We start from the raw sequence: 17,153 nt of genomic DNA, 5'->3' as shown, positions 1-17,153 counted from the left end.
TTAAATTCATTATTGAAACTTGTGTAGCCATTTTGCGACTTCCAATAAATTGCTGGTGATCGTATAAGCCTGCGTAATAAATTATTTTGATACATGAATTTTCCAACCCGTAAATAACAGAATAAGTATATTTTATATACTTTCGCTTAATTACACTTCACCTGAGACCCACAATCACATCGCAAATCGCTCTTTCACAAAGAGCAGGACTCTATCTGTTGGCACAATGTAATTCCCGCACTACCCTGACTGCGCAACAAGTTGTGCTGCTCGCCAGACGCATTGCATGGACACTGAGGTCCGGACAACCCGCCGCAGCACCTTTAATTCCCTCAGAGCGGTTGATGTATTGTTAAGCATGTGCAATGACGTCACGTATGTATTGCTTCCCAAATGCACGCGCGCCTCATTCATACTTCTGTGCAAGCGCACGGGGAACAGATTCGCAGCCCAGAGGCGCACTGGCACTGCGATCTTTCAGAGGCATACAGGATTAGCTGCTGTTTCTACTGCTTGGGTCTCTTCTGCAGAGAATTTAGGCATCCAGGACAGGGATGAGAGGAGGAAGAGAGGGTGAGCGGCGATTAAGCTGAGGTAACTCCCCTTAAAAAGAATAGCGGAAAGGAGAGCTTTTATTTAATCGGTTGTGTTTGATCAGATCAGAAACAGCTTCTTTTTATTTTTTATAATATGCGCTAATAATCTCAACAACAAATCGTTTTCACAATCATGCCAGTTTAAAAAAATGAACAGAGGCGAAGTAGATTTTTTGGTGGCTGGATTTTTTTTCTTGTACTATTCTATGGACGAACACTAGTCTGCTATGGAGAAACTCTGTTGTCAAAATGAGTTTGGACACTGATGATGCTGCGAACTTCTGGAGCAACGGTTCCTCGGAACTGTTAGATGGGGCGCGGTTGTCTGCCAAGAACTCCAACGTAACTTCAAAGAACGAAACCGAGCTCATTCCGTTGGTCCTTACCCGGGCAGTTCCACTGGGCATAGTTCTAGGCGCTTTCATTTTATTCGCAATCGTGGGCAACATCCTTGTCATTCTCTCGGTGGTGTGCAACAGGCACCTGCGAACCCCAACTAATTATTTCATTATCAACTTGGCGATCGCAGACCTGTTGCTGGGTACCACTGTGCTGCCCGTGTCCGCCACCTCAGAGATCCTGAACTACTGGGTGTTCGGGAAGATTTTCTGCGACATCTGGGCGGCAGTGGATGTGCTGTGCTGCACCGCATCTATCATGAGCCTGTGCGTGATCTCCATAGACCGCTACATCGGCGTGAGCTACCCACTCCAATACCCGAGCATCGTGACGGAGAGGAGGGCATTGCTGGCCATGCTCGGGGTCTGGGTTCTCTCTGTGGTCATCTCCATTGGACCTCTCCTCGGGTGGAAGCAGGCGCCCCCGCCAAAGGACACGGTTTGCTTCATCACCGAGGAGCCCTTTTACGCGCTGTTCTCCTCGCTGGGATCGTTCTACATACCTCTGGTCGTCATTCTAGCCATGTACTGCCGAGTCTACATTGTCGCCAAACGGACTACCAAGAACCTGGAGGATGGAGTAATGAGGGAGCGGATGAACTCAAATGAGCTCACGCTCAGGATCCACAAGGGTTCGCAGATGCAGGAGGACGGCGGGGGCGCGGGCAAAGGCAGGGGGCACCACACGAGGAGCTCGCTCACGGTCAAGTTGCTAAAGTTCTCCCGGGAGAAGAAAGCTGCGAAGACCCTGGGTGTCGTGGTTGGCATGTTTACACTTTGCTGGCTGCCCTTCTTCCTCGCGCTGCCCATTGGTAGGTAGGAATGTTTCCCGTCCCGAGTGGCTCTGAGCTCTAATTCCCCACACACCTACCGCCTACAACTGGAAGATAGGCAACTCGTCTAAATTTACCCCAGGCAACGCACTGGCACCAGAGAGTTGGGCAGAGAGTCCGTCACATTAGTAAACCACATTTCAAATTACAGCACAATTACATATTTCCCCTAGTTTTTCTCCTTGACTCCTTGACTGAGATTTATTTCCACTAGTGTATTCATTGCTCTCACAATTGTCATCTATAAGAGTCAGTTGGCCCACTTCAGGGAATTTTAAACTAAGATTGCTTTTTATGAAACTAATAATGGCAAACACCAACTTCCACAAAAAAGGTTAAATAACTGACTGGACACTTATTAACCTTTTGTCAGTTTATCACATTATTCTTATAAATATTGTTATTAATATGGATACATTTGTGGCAACAAATATACTTTTAGGAGATATAAAACATTCTTTAAAAAGTGTGTTTCACATGTTTGGGTCACTCATTTATAATTCACCAATAACTCTAATTCATAACTCAACAATACTAAAACCTGGGTTAATGTAGATACACAGGTTTGTGTGGCCTCTCTGGTTCATATGATTGAGTACGATTTTGTTGACTGTATGTAAGAGTGAACAGGGGATTTAATGACAAAAATAAATATCATGAAATGGCTAATCTTTAAAATTGGAACACTTATTAGCAAACAATGACAAATTAAATGTCTGAAAATGAAGTTAATTTATTATTCTCTCTCTCATAATGTTAATATTATTCATAATAACAGTCATAATCAATATGATTATCACAGTCAATTTATAATTATAAAAACAACAACAATAATAATACCATATTTATTAATTAATCATAAGTGGCACTCATAATATTTTCTTTTATAATGGTTTCTTAATTTTGTTCAGTTTAATAAATTTACATTCACATAAAATGTATTAAGCCACATGTTATTTTGTTTTTTTGTTTTTTTTTTGCAAGAAAATTATCATATCAATGAATGTCATCTATTTTATGAATTATTTTATGAATTTGTCCACATGACAAATTTCAGAAGTTACAGTTATTTATTTTGTAGGTTTTAGGAGGTGTAGTACTAGTAGTAATGGAGATAGAAATAGTGCCAATGATAGTAGCAATGTCATTAATATAATCATCATCATTCTTATGATGGCAAAGTTTCACTTATGTAAAACATTAAACATCAAATCAAATTTTGCCTTTGCCTTATGACAGTGTACCCCTGTAAAAACCATTGAATTCCTTGCCTCCTTCAGAGGCTGAGAACTTCTGAAAATAACATACGATTCCATAAATCTAAAATGTGATATAAAATGGTTTACATGGTTGTGGATGAACGCTGTCCGTTTGTTTTAAGAGGGTTAATATCTGAGTTAATTAAAAGTCCTTAGGTCCATGTATTCCCCCATGAGAATCTTGCCTGAGATTAGTTCAGTTAGACAAATGCAACAGCAGTAATAGAGAGCAAAGACCCAAAACTGGGGTACTGAAGTCTGTTTTAATTAGCAGTGGACTTCGCCTCCTATCAGTCCTTGAATCAAAGGTTTTGAAGCAGCCAGCATTTTGAACTCGTTCCTGGGGATGAGGGTAAGTCAAAACCATGTTCAGTGTTCTTCTGAAGTGTTGACGGGAGTTAAACAGTACTGTTAAGAGATCTCAAAACCATTTATTAAGGGATTCGTGTTACATCATCCTTGCTGGAAAACATTGCTCAAGGTTTGACCACAGAACTAGCCCTTCACGTCCCCTTTCCAAGACTATCCCTCTCCATTTCCCTACCTCTGTCCTGCCACCTTATCTATCTTCATCTGTATGGAAACTCCCTCACATAATTCCCTGGGAGGTTTATAATGTGCCATGGTTTTGATAAGAGGGCAAAAAGCAATACACCCTTATGATGATGTGATAACCGCCTACCTGGAACCACCTGATAAAGTGTCCCATTTGGGTCCCATTCACCCTCATTAATTGGACAAAGGGATGGAGAAAGTGAATAAGTTTACTGTATTGCTGCTGTGGAGTTGGCCGGTGCCAGCCTCTGGTGGTAGTTTCATTCATGTGGCTGTGGTTCACCCCCTTGTGGTTCCATGCAAAAGTGCTTGATGGCAATTCCTCTTTGATCACCACTGTCTGCATATTGTTGGAATTAGACCAAAAGCTCTTGCTAACTCATTAACATTTAGAGCGCAGTAGAATTTACTGTATATTGATTTTGTGTAGTTAGTGGAACCCTATTTGAGCATGCTATAATGTCTATTATGGCCATCATTCTTTACTTTAATCAGGACACATAAAGGTTATTATAGTACAGACTGCAGCAAGTATGCTAACTCTAAATAAGTCATCCATAAACATCCAAGATAAACATGGATAATGTCCCTGTAGCATAACTAAGAGGATTACAGTCCTGAAAGACCTAGTAAGCAATCAGAGCTACTGAATCTGTCATTTGTGATCTTGAACGTATTTTTTTACTTTGGAGCGGCAATTTATAGTAACATAAACACTGTGCTACTCCTACAAGTTATTATAAATTATCAAAAAAAAGTATTATAACAGAGAATGATGGGATAATCATAAATTTATACAACATTTTTATCATTCATTTTCTGTGTTGATACAGATAAAAAACATTATTTTCCCTGCAGTAAATCATAGATAGGTAAAACTAGTTGATTATTGTAAGTCATGCAGGTTTGAGAATTCAGCTGCATTAGCAATATATTAATTAGTAATATATCAAATCATCTTTCAGCACTACTCTTCAGTCTATCAATGTTTCTTTAAATAATATATATGCTCTTATCCAGGGTAACTGCCATAGGTTACAATTTTCACATGCTACCCATTTATACAGCTGGATGTTTACTGAGGCAATTCTGGGTTAAGTACCTTGCTGTATCTTGAGGGTACAGCAGCAGAGTCCCCAGTGGGGAATCGAACCGGCAACCTTTCAGTTACGAGCCCTGCTCCTTACCACTGCTGTCCAAAATGTTTAGTTTACCATACGAGCTTTTCACACATTGGGAAGGGTCCAATTACATGACATCACACATGTTAGCTAGTTAGCTAATGGAAGGGCATTCGCTTCTTGCACTGTTGACAGCAACATGTGCACATCTTTTGTTAATTCTTCTTTTTGTAAGGTGGAAGGTGGAAAGTGTGGTGGTGCTCTTACTTCACCTACTGTGCTGTATGTTATGACATCACATCCCAACACCCATTGTTTGTTTTCACTGTGCCACTGTAGAATGCATAGCATTCAATACACGTCAATCAAAAGTGCCTACCACTCCACAGGCCGCTGAGGTTGCTGCAGTCTCTGGAGCAGACTGAAATTACCCAGTTAAGATCTGAGCTGACACAACGGTCAGACATGAATATCGAAAATGAGTACCATATCATGATCAATGGCTGTCCAAGTACAAGCTTGGCTTTATATGCAGGATCAATAAGTCCAGACTGGCACAGGGTAAACGAATGTTTGGTCACATTTTAGATTTAGCACACTTTTCTAAACAAGATTATTTTGACCATTTTGTTATATTGTCAAGGTGTTATCTCTTGTGGGTTATGCTGTCCATACTTACATTTCTTTTGCATATTGCTGTGTGGAGGAAGAGTAGGTTGTAAAGTGTAATATTGTTTTCAACTTGTTATGATGTTGGAATTAAATGTAAAATTGTTGGACAGCCAGTACACATAATCCATTCTTCTCCTCCCCTTTTTTTAAGAAGCGCCCGCTTCAGTGTGACAAGTGGAAGTGTGGGAGTTCTCTCTCTCTCTCGCCAAGTTATGAAAAGCTGCTGAAGAACACAGAGTTCTGTGTGTTCTTGGAAGTATGAAAACTAATGTTTTTTTTGTACATTTTCACAAATAATAATTGTGTGATCTAGCCAAAATGGTGAAATGGCGTTCCGCTCCATTTCCGTCCAACATAAACCCCAGGGTTAGGCACACTTAGATTACAGAGAGCGTCTATGTTAGCCTGACTGACTGGGGATAAAGAATAATTATCCAGTTAATTTTGAGTTATTTCACAACACACTATGATTTGCACTTGTGCTGCTTCATACATTTGTTTTGGAATCCATTTTTCTTTTATTTTCTTTTATTTTCTTTTCTTTCTTTCCATTTTTCTTTTCTAAAAATCTTTATTTATTCGATCTTTTTCAGCAACAGGAGGAAATTAAAAAATCCTGGTAGTGGGGAGTTGTGTTTATGGTAAGACAGAGTGCGAAAACAAAGAGAAGGTGGGTGTGAAATTTCAGTCCTTCAGTGGCACGTTCCTGCAATAATAACTCCTTCTCAGAAACAATGTCTGTGAGGTCCCATAGCTTTTCCTCAGGATGGGCTTTAAGATGTCTGATCGGGCCGATAACACCCAGAGGCTCTGTGGGCAGTCGGCCAAATTCCTGCTCCACCGCTGCGCTAAGAGGTATTTCAGAAGGCTTCCTCCATGGTGCTCCTTTTCCACATCTCCCTTAGTGTTTAAAAAAACCAGTGCAGTGTGAGTGCTCTTCTGGCTGTACTTTCAGACTTTAGGGCTGGATTATCTTTCAAATTGTGCTTAAAAGGTGTACAAACTGGCAGTTTGGGCTTTGTTGTGCATGCAGTGATTTAATAGCGTTCTGGTTAATAGGCTTCCTGCACAGGAATTGGAGACATTGGGTTCACCACCACAAGTTTCCCATTGTAAGTAGCTACAGAGCTGCCAGGTGGCCGAGTCCCGTTCTTTCACACCATGCATCCAAGGAGAGTTCCTCTGCAGGGAAACAAAGCAACAGGTAAACAGCAGGGTAAATGCCATGGCCTTGAGTGGGAGCTATGACTGGGTGAAGTATACTTCCAGACGTATTTCAGACCAGCAGACCAAAGGTCAGAGGCATCCCAGGGCCTCTAGCACCTACACTAAATTATAAAAAGGCCCTGCCATACACTCCCTAGCGGTGGACTGTGTTTATGCCTAACTGTCTGGATTACACCAAAGGGAAGCCCACTCATTACAATCTGATTAAGTCTCATTAGCTCCAATGTTATTTCTGTTTTTCACATCACAAGTGCCGCTTGCTGGAGATTACCCCAGAATTGCTGAGGCGGTCGGTCACTGCTATGGTCTCAAGTCCTCCTGAAGAAGAACATTACTTCTACTTATTGTTTTGTTCTGTAAGGTTTGTATTGTGTTCATACCATTTGGGAATGCTGGTGCTGACATGTGTCAACTGTTGGAAGCTCAGACTCTCTGGAGACTGATGTGGCTTTAATCTGAGCTCACAGCTGCTGAATGAAATTGTCTCAGTGGCATTTAAACATCAGGCCACTTGATCGCTGTGAGCACAAAGATCATCGAAAGCTTAAGGAAGCAGAAAGCTAGTGTTTATCAGTTGAATTATGTGCAGGATCCCTGTCTAGCCATTCTTGCTTGGCTGTGTATGTTCAGGAATGTATTGGCCATGTCTGCCATTGATGTCTGCCATGCCCTTTTTTGTACCATGCCATCTCATCAACACTTTCTTTTATCATGAACTTGTGGCACAGACGCTCTGCTCCACGAAGAGCTCATTGAGGGAGATCAGATAGACCCCCGGTGCACGGCTCCACCCCAACCCCCCCCCCCCCCCCCCCCACCACGCAGTGTCAGAGAGCGGTCAGCCGATTCAGAAACGCCGCCGGTGCCGGCTCCGCCTCTGACCTCATTGAGCCATTAAAGCAGTGGGATGACTGATTGATGGAAACCTACCAGAAATCAGCTGGGAAGAAATAAAATTTGCGATAGACAGAACTCTGGAATGCTTTGACTACATAGCAGCAGTAAATTGCCTTTGAAGCTCACAGAGCAAATCTGAGGTATGCGGGCACTGGCCCTGCTAAGAGGACGTGCGCTCCGTGGGGCGGGTTTTTGGCTGGCGTAATGTGATGGGGAACGGGATGGACTGGCCCAAGTAGTGTGGTCCAGACGGGAAAAGAGACTGTCAATCATGTGCTGACAGCTCTGAGGACTGACATGGCACATGGGTCGCCATTTCGTTTTATCGTCCAGCCGTTTACAAAAAAGCAAGCGGGTGAAAAACTTATCCAAGCAGCCATGGACACTCCAAACGCTGACGGAGCCATGGGGTTGATCATGTGTTCAGTTTGCTCCTGCTCTCAGGGGTTAGTTGGCATTCTGCATCTACACTATCACGTTTACAGTACCCGTCAAAAGTTTGGACACACTTGATTAAGATAATGTGACTCATACATTTAAAAACATTTTGTTCTAAAGACTGATGCTTAAATGCAAATTTGTTTGTTAGACAAATGTAAATAGTGAAGTTGATGCTGTTTTAATTTTAAAAATATATTTTGGTTACTTTGAAGAATATAAAGTAAAAGGTTAGTTTTGATTTTTTGAACACTTTTTTGGTCACTGCATAATTCCATCTGTGTCATTTCATAGTTTTTAATAAACAAAATAAAGGAAAAACCCTTCTATGAGTAGGTGTGTCCAAACTTTTGACTGGTACTGTATGAGTAGGTCTACAACAGCAGCGCTTCCTATCACCCTCACATCAGAAGCCCTGCTGTCATACGCAGTTTTCAGCATGAGCAAGTCCTCGGAGAAGGGGGCCTGTGTTCTGCACCGCAAGAGCACTTATTACAGTCTGAATGGTTTTTGCTCATGACAGGGTCCCTCCAGAGGGTGAAACCAAAAGTCCCCCCAAAAGCCTCCCTCTCAATCTTAAAGGCAGTGATTAAATCTGTGACACACCCTACTAATCCTCTATTAGATAACTGGCTTTTCGGGGCTGTCTGACTTAAGTCGGGGGTTGCTGTCCTCCTCCAGCTCATCATATGCTGTTGGCACCGAGTCCTGTTGCGCGCAGCGAGAGTGCAGGTCACTGTTCTGCTGTTTGGTCTGTGAATCGATGACGGCTTGGCGCTGCAGTTCCGCCTTAATCCCTTCCACGGTTTTTGACCCCGGCTCCCTTTTCAATATTTGGCTGCTTGCTCTCACCTGGCAAGAGCGGTGACAGCGAAGAGGAGAAGCAGGTTCTCGTTTTCCTCAGAAGCCTCTCGACACGTGGCAGGGCTCGCAACCCTTCCCCAGCCCCTGGCGACACCGCACACGTCACACTGCCTGCTGAGCCCCCTTTTTTTTTGGGTCTGTTTGTTTTGCAGCGGCTTGTTGCCCTGGTTTTTTTCCTTCGCGTAACGTTGCCGGCTTGAATTTTGTTCCTCTGGTGTTCTCCTGTCTGTGGCATGGCCACAGGCAGAAGGAAGTTGCCCTTTCTAATCCCATGTTGTGTAGTTAACACCATGGTGCAATGAAGTCAATTCTATCTAACTTCAGTGTGCTGTGTCCTTAACAGTGAACCATTAGAGCGTTATTATTTCAATCACGTCCGCCCTACGGTTGTGTAGTTCATGGAAAAAATTATTTAAAGTTATTTGCTCCTCATATTTAAGAACAAAGCACATTGTGGTTAGATTGAATTCAGCCCAGTGCCTCAAAGACCCATCAAGTGTAGTTAAATCTGTTATGGCACCAGGTTTTCTATAACTTATTCCCCTGTTCCAGCCAATATCATCCTGTTTTTAAAATTAATGATAAATGTTTGGACTCACGGAGACACCTCTTGCAAAAATACTGCAGTCTCCATCCCTCAGGTTCTCTGGAGAGTTAGTTGGCCTGTGAGAGACATATGGCTGAGAAGATTAGAATCGGTACTTGCCATCCACAGTGGCCCATAGACTAGTCAGTCCTGCAGTACTGCTATCTATCAAATAATATACGATAGATACGCTTCCATATGAAGGTTGTTTTTTAAAAGTTCTGTTGTTTGGCAGTTTCAAATATAATTCATTATACATTTCTTCGAGTTCCACGCTGCTGGTATTTTTGTCTCCAGAGCTCAGTAAAAGAAGAAATACGATGGGTTAAAGAAAAAATGTTCCAGAATTTTCTCTCATTCTTCTCTCCAGTGGTATCACGCTCCTCAATCTTCATCATAAATCAGACACTTAGCATGCGGACCTGGGCTTAGAGCAATCTTTAGCTCTTTACAGCTGGCCATTAACGTTGCACGGTGGAAGGTGGTGGGAAGGTGATCTTTACGTATACATTGCGTATTTCATTCGGCCCTGCTTGTGACTCAGACTTAGCCGCATAGTTCTGCCTTTTAAAGTCGAAACTGGGCAGAAGATGCTTGTGCAAGCAGCCCAGGCTACATCTTGTGCCACCTGTCTGGGCAGAAAGGACCACACAGCACTGGGCTAAAACCCCCCACTGCACCCCAGTCCACCCCTGTGATGCACCCATGTCTACGTCTAACACGAGTGAGCTCTCTTAATCCTAAATTAAAGCTATTTCCTTTAACGCCCCTCATAACAGTGTGTAAAAATCATTTGTCCTCCATGGATAATTGTGTTACTTTTTTTCTTGTCCTCCTCGGATTTCATAGCCATTGAAAAGGTAGAATCAGCGCTAATGTTCTGAGCAAGGTTCCCCCATTTAGGGATATGCAGTCTGTTGAATGTGATACGAGCCCTATGGTTTTTAATTTGTTACAGCAAGGGAGCCATGCCTGTAATTAGCAGGGGGGTGGCAGTGGGGAGAGTTGTTGGGGGGGGGTATTGGCCATTGCGCTGTGGAAATTGAAACTGTGCTTCAGAGGGGAAGAGAAATGAGGCTGCTAAGTGCACGGGGACAGAGAAGCCAAGCTGTCTCAGAGATGCGACAGGCGGCGTGTGATGTCTCATCTTCCACCAGTTTTTGCATGCTCATTCCCGTCCACCATGTCACCTGTGTCTGGAAGCGCTCACAAATTTTTTTGTTTAGAGCAGGAGAATGACGAGGGACGTGCCGGAGAATGTTCTTCTGAGGTGATTTGTCCGTTCTCCCTCCGCCTCCCTCATTTCTCTGAGGTGTTGTTAAAAGTGATCAGAACACACTGTGACCAGATACGCATCATTTGTTTGCCTTGTCGCGTTTTTATTCAAAAGACAGCGGCCACACTTTTAAAGCACAATGGGGGCACTGAGCTGCTTCCTCGGGACGTGATGGTGTTGGAGAGATGACCTGGGTATCATTCACTCAACGTTACAGTAGGTTCCCTGCCAAACTTGTCAAGATCAAAGATTGAACTGATGTAAATGTACGACAATGAGGGTGGGCCGCATGAAGATTCGTATGTATCTGGGAGGACAGGTCTGCTGGTTGTGGAATTGATGTGCAGAATGGTTTTTTTTTTTCAGCAGTCTCCTGGCATCTTAACACAGGAGGTAGATTAATGAGCAGCTCTGTGGTTCATGGCCAGCACACTGTGTTACTGTGTTAGGGGGAACCAGCAGTTACCATGTTCAATTACCCTGCATGCCATTCTCTGGGCTCTGTGTGGCTAGAATCCCTTCCCTCGTGACCATCACCCACCCACACACACATGCACACACACATACACACACACACATATATACACAAACACACACACACGCACAAAGCAGGGAGGTCAACAGGAAATGAGACATATGTCCTGACCAGAAGCAATTAAGGCCATTCCACTATATCCGGTACAACAGCAGTCACCACCAGTCTAACAATACAACACAAGAACACAAATACCATAATTATGGCTGTTAATGAGAATGTCAGTATAAATGCAAGATTCAAGGTTTTACAAATCAGTCTGCTTGATCACAACATGACATCAAAAAACAGTGGTACATAACCTATAGCTACATCGTTATGAATTCCAGTGGTGGTTTCAGCCAAATAAAATGGTAAGATTAATGGCAATAGTGATGACAATGATGGCAAGACTCAAAGATAAAGGTCCTAAATGCCTGAGAAATACTCACAACAGTATATTTCAACAGAATTCCATCGCATGAGACTAATTCTTCAATCAGTAGCAACTCATTCATGAAAAGAGCTTCAATTAATTATTATTATTAAGGTGGCAAAGGCTCAAAAATTGCTGGGTGACACATTAATCAATTTGTTAGGCGTCTACATTGCAGAGGATTACGCTTACTGCAATTTGCAGGGGTACAAATAACTACTAGAAGGCTCATGAAGAATATGTTTCTCACGTCTCTTTCCTCTTTGCCAAAGTTGCCAAGATAAACATATACCTTTTTCGAGCTCTGAGTCCCGGCCAAGCAGAAGCCCATGCTGTGTGTTTTGCCTGTCCCAATCCTGAGGCCCTGTTGGCGGGCATATCTGTAAGTTCATGCATCCCGCATACAACAATAACAGGATGCAAGGTTTCACCCAGTTATTCTCTTATTGTCCTGGCAGAAAGTGAAGTGTTTGCTTGGAGGAAGGAGGTTCAGGAGTTATTTTGGACAGGGCTGGAGAGGGGCAGCAATTCATCTCTGTCTGTCGTGTGAGAGCGGTGTGTTGTTGGAATTCAGCGGAACACCGCCATTGTTTCACACAGTAACCGAGCCCTCTTTTAGCACAGTGATAGGTGTGCAGGGAGGGGAGGGGGACAGAGAAGGGTCATGTGCCGAATCTATTTTCACTATAACTGAAGACTGAAGGATTGTGGGTAGTAGTGTTAGGGAGGACAGAATGCTGCTCAAATACCTATTGCCAGTGGATTCACGATTTTACTGATCTCGCCAAAATCCATCATAATGGGTTTCGTGATCTGCTTCTCGTTCATATAGAAGATTAATCTCAATTTCATTAAGGTCAGCACCCATAATTCTTAAGATAATGAACAAAAAAGATTAGAAGATTAGCAACAGTTACTTATCTTGGTTTGTATTCATCAACTGAAGAAGAGGCCTATCTGTTATTTCTTCTGTTAATAATTTTCATTCCTTTGAATGAGCAAAATAACAGTAAGGGTCAAGATAGTGTCACTGCCATGTGGTGGGTGTGGGAGTTACCTGTGGACTGGTTAGCCTGGCACGATGTTCTCTCCTTGCTCCTCCTCACCCGCAGTCTCCTCTTAGGTTCCTCAGACACGCTGCTCCACTACTGATATGCAAGAGGAGTAACTGAGAGAACCCCCCCCCCCCCCCGAACACAAAGACACCGCCTGAATGCTATTGCTCCCCAAGCCTCTTGACATTTACACTTACATTTACATTGACGTTTTGTCATTTAGCAGAAGCCGTTATCCAGAATGACTTTCAAAGCGATGGTGCAATCTTGACCAGCAGGCTTCTCTGTGTCTCTATTTCTTAGTGTTTTTTTTTTTTTTGCAGGACAATCAGGTATGCTGTCCCATAGTCGAGGAGAATGAAATATGAATATGAATGAAACTGTGACAGGGTCCCCGATAAGCAGAAAATGTTTTCTGTATGTCTGGGACTCTGGTAAGTAAATATCCCTTCCCTCAGTGACCGGTATTTTCACATGCTATTTTCACTCTGGGGAGTGAACGGTAGATAGGATTATATAAGGCATAAATGATGGTGTGATGGTGGAACGGGTCTCTCCACTCCTGCTTTTCACATTTCGTTTCTGTTGCCAGTCAGACTAAGGCCCAGTGTTGAGTAAAGACTGTACGCCACGTGTTTGTGGGAAAGCGCCGTGGAAAGGTACCAGGATGGAAACAGTCTCTCCCTGACGCTCTGGGGCGGGAGTGTGCAGGGGCTCTGAGCCGGTTTGGATCACATGGGCGTGCTGCGGGTCGTCCTTGGCCCATTTTGCGTGCTTGGATCCTGCTGTGGTTGGATCTGTTGCTTGTGCTGACCCATGATTTGAGCTGGTGGTTGGCCTGATGGGTAACACAGACAGCCCATGGCTGGTTGGGGGGTGTGGGGGGGTGTAGCAGCAGCGGGTTCTGTCTTGGCATTGGCTTCCCCTGAGGACCACTGCACACATTCTTTAAAATTGAACCGTAAGTTAGGCTGGCACACGCTATGGCTGGGACATTGCAGAGGCGGGAAAGCCAGGGCTGGTGCATCACTTGAGCTTAGAAACTGGGGAATCGTACTGGATGTCGCCACCTTGGGACTCGGCAACAATTTCAGAGCCTTACAGTGTAGTCCATTGGTCTTTGATGCTGTCCAATGCATTTATATAGAGGATACCACAGCTCCAGGACAAACAGAGTCACTAAGTATTTCTACCAAGCTGCTTGGCTGTTACTTTCCACTCAACAAGCTTCCATTGTTTGTAGTGGAAGCTGTTTGTGGAAGGATTAAATGAACCCTCATATAACTTAAACTGTAATTCACTCCCTGTTATAGAGAGGTATGTGTTGCTTTAGGAATTCCCTCTTCGTCCGCCTGGTAAGTGTCTGTGTCTTACACGTATGAGATTTACATTCTGCCTGAGTTATGTATGTCGTTGTTTGTGCTGGGTTTTTATGATGCCATCAGCACTTTGTGAGTTTTTAAGAGGAAAAGTGCTGCATAAATAATATTTATCACTATTGTCCTGTGTCTCCCAGTGCCTGCACAGATGAGTTCATAGCCAGCCTCGCACACAAGGAGGCAGTTCTGCCTTTTCTTCATAACTCCCACTCTGTTAAAAAGCTATTCACCAAGTTTTCATTATGTTTTTCTTTTCTCTCCTCCTCACTCTTTAACCAGTGAGATCCTATCTATCCTGTGGTTTATGGTTGCTCACTTAGAGCAGGGATACTGTTGATACAGATGGCCACTTGTACCAACAGCAGTGCTGGTTTCGATGTTAGCGTATGCGCTGTTCCGGGATGCGCTAGTTTCAGTGTTAGCATGCCAGTGATCGTGTGTGTTGCTGTGTATGCATGTGGGTGTGGGTGGGTGTATTTGCAAAAGCCAGTGTGGCCGTAAGTAAGTGTTAGTGTATGATTCAGTTTTAGCATGTGTCAATGCGAGCGTATGCCAGTGTTACAGAGGCCTTCCTCACAGTAAGTACATAAGGTTATAGCTCCTTTAACTTGCAAAGTACCAGGCAGCATGGTTCAGCTTGTGGACTTGAGGACATGGTCCTGGGCTGATGATGAGGAAACGTTGCATTCATCAAGAGGTGGATATGATCACATGACCCTGGGAAAGGTCTCTGTAGGGACCAGCTGCACAGGGCCTGAGCTTCTCGCCATTTATAATGAATGTAGTGTCCTCTGGTAAAGAGGGACCTTTGAACCTCCAATTACATGTGATTAGGGCTCAGAAACATTTTTGAAAACTGGTGTAGTTTTCTCACACATTCATTACAATTAGTGACTCACAATTAGTTACAATTAGGCAGTGTTTTCCTTGCTTTTCCAAACAGAGTGCGCTGTAACTCCAGCTGCCCGGTAGGACAGGGCACAGCCCATGGTTATCACAGGCCAGAGTCAGGAAAAGGGATGTGAGGACAGAGAGGAGCGTTTTCGTGGTCAGTCATCCAGCAGTGAAATCTATTGCAATTAGTGGTTGCTGGAGAGAGCTGGATCCTAAGAGGATGTCAGCTTAGGTCCGAGAGAAACATAGTGTGTGTGTGTGTGTGTGTGTGTGTGTGTGTGTGTGTGTGTGTGTGTGTGTGTGTGTGTGTGTGCTCGCACACGTGCGTGTGCTCAGAGCATCAAATTTTCTTTTTTAATAGAATGCATACATGTTTGCAATTTATGTAAATGGGTATGGAATGGTAGACTCAATCATGTTGATATGTGGGGCTGAATGTCTGTTATAACTGTGCATTTACTACACATATTTTAGGATCTATGCAGTAAATTAAGTTGCAGGATATGCATAAACAATGTACATGTAATTATACAAAGAAAAGAATATTGCAGAAGCACAGCCTTGAATAACATATTTGTTTGAATATGCTGCCACCTGTTGGAGAAGAGAATAAGCAGACAGAATACAGAGTACTTTTACTGAACAAAAGGGATCCTATTTTTATGTTACAAAAAGACTTAAAGGAACATAAAAAGAGTTAATAAGAGTTATTAAGAGTTACTTATAAAAGCACAGCTGGAAGGTAAAGTCAAATTTTTATTAATACATCATATTGAAAGCTTTCCTTCACCTCTCGCAGGGTCGTTTAATGTCAGTCTGCGGCCCCCTGAGACGCTCTTCAAAGTGATCTTCTGGCTGGGCTACTTCAATAGCTGCCTGAACCCCATCATCTACCCCTGTTACAGCCGGGAGTTCAAGCTGGCCTTCATCCGCATCCTCAAGTGCCAGTGCCGCCGCAGGAGACGCCCGGGGTGGAGGGCCTACAACTACCGCGGCTCCACCTTCAACTCCTCCAGCCACTCGCGCAAGGACTCCTCGGACAACAACTCGGCCTGCCTCAACGGGAGTCAGCGGACGCTGTCCTCGGCCAGCCCGAGCCCCAGCTGGCTGAGCAAGGGCCCCCGCCCTGGGCTGGAGCTAGAGCTGTGCCGGGGCTGGGGCGCCCGCTCCTCCCTTCCCGGGAGCCCCCCTGACGACAGTCAGGGACCCCTGAGGGGGGGGCCCGCCGCGGCCTGCTCGTGCACCTCCAGCCCGGCCAGCCCTCCGCCCCCCGAGGGGCAGAATGGAAACGGGGATGTGGACCTCGGGGTGAGCGTGGGGGGGCTCGCGTGCGGAGCCGGCATGTGACCTCACAGGGACCTCTGAGACGAGCGGGTGTCCTGTGTGCCTCATTACTGCGGTCCCTGGGGGATGGCGGCTACTGGTTACAGGTATCATTGACATCATCGTTAATGGGTAAAGGTATCGCTGCTTGGTGCCTCCAGATACAAGTCAATAAGTGCTGGATCTCAGGGTCTGACCCATAGCCGGAGAGGTTCACAGCCAAGGTGAATTTCATCACAGAAACGCTGAAAGTCTCATTCAAAGACACCAAAATCCTCAGCTGATCAATAGCGATTTAAAATGAGTGCAGATGAACAAAGGGACCGACCCTTTGTATTGATCGTATGAGAGGAGGAGAATTATCCCTCCTGACAACGCGTTTTGTGTAAACAGGGGAACCACTCGATGTAATTGGTCTGTGTTTTATATTTTTGTCATGCAGTGACTATGTTATGTGTTCCTTTTACTATAATCTAACATGGAACATTTAGTTTGAAATCAGACAGGATAAATTTGAACTGAGTGAAGATAAAGCATTTAAACTCTTTTCCACTGTCAATTTCAAGAGTTTTCTCCTTACACTGAAGAATAAGCTATGCTGGTTTATCCATAATATCCCACTGGAGCCTTACAGTCCAGTGTGTCATCATTGAATTTATAGATTGTGTCAATACTGTGACTCTTGAAACCACATCTGAGGTCTAAACACATCTAAATTCAAATGAGAGGTGTGCAGAAGAGACTTAGAAGTTAGACTTACACATTTCAAAACATCATTTGTATTCTGTAGCCTGTACTGATCACAGCTTGTAGAGATACCCAGAGTTTCT

The 17,153-nt window shown here is 44.0% G+C and overlaps 1 protein-coding gene across 3 annotated transcripts; it reads left to right on the top strand.

Moving 5' to 3' along the window:
- Positions 1-444: 444 nt before the first annotated feature.
- LOC118790959 (alpha-1B adrenergic receptor-like) lies at positions 445-16,782 on the top strand. Of its 3 annotated transcripts, none has more exons than XM_036548124.1 (2): positions 445-1,806; positions 15,800-16,782. In XM_036548124.1, the coding sequence occupies exons 1-2, from the start codon at positions 846-848 to the stop codon at positions 16,345-16,347; spliced, it is 1,509 nt and encodes a 502-aa protein (XP_036404017.1). In that variant the 5' UTR covers positions 445-845; the 3' UTR covers positions 16,348-16,782. The 3 variants fall into 3 exon arrangements, with proteins under 3 accessions (XP_036404017.1, XP_036404018.1, XP_036404019.1); XM_036548125.1 differs by having other exon boundaries at positions 15,906-16,184; XM_036548126.1 differs by having other exon boundaries at positions 445-1,810; positions 15,800-15,829.
- The last annotated feature ends 371 nt before the right edge of the window (positions 16,783-17,153 follow it).

The sequence above is a fragment of the Megalops cyprinoides genome, chromosome 16 (assembly GCF_013368585.1).
Source record: "Megalops cyprinoides isolate fMegCyp1 chromosome 16, fMegCyp1.pri, whole genome shotgun sequence".
NCBI lineage: Eukaryota > Metazoa > Chordata > Actinopteri > Elopiformes > Megalopidae > Megalops > Megalops cyprinoides.
Note: the sequence above shows the minus strand (reverse complement) of the source record. Positions and strands in the feature narration are given on the sequence as shown.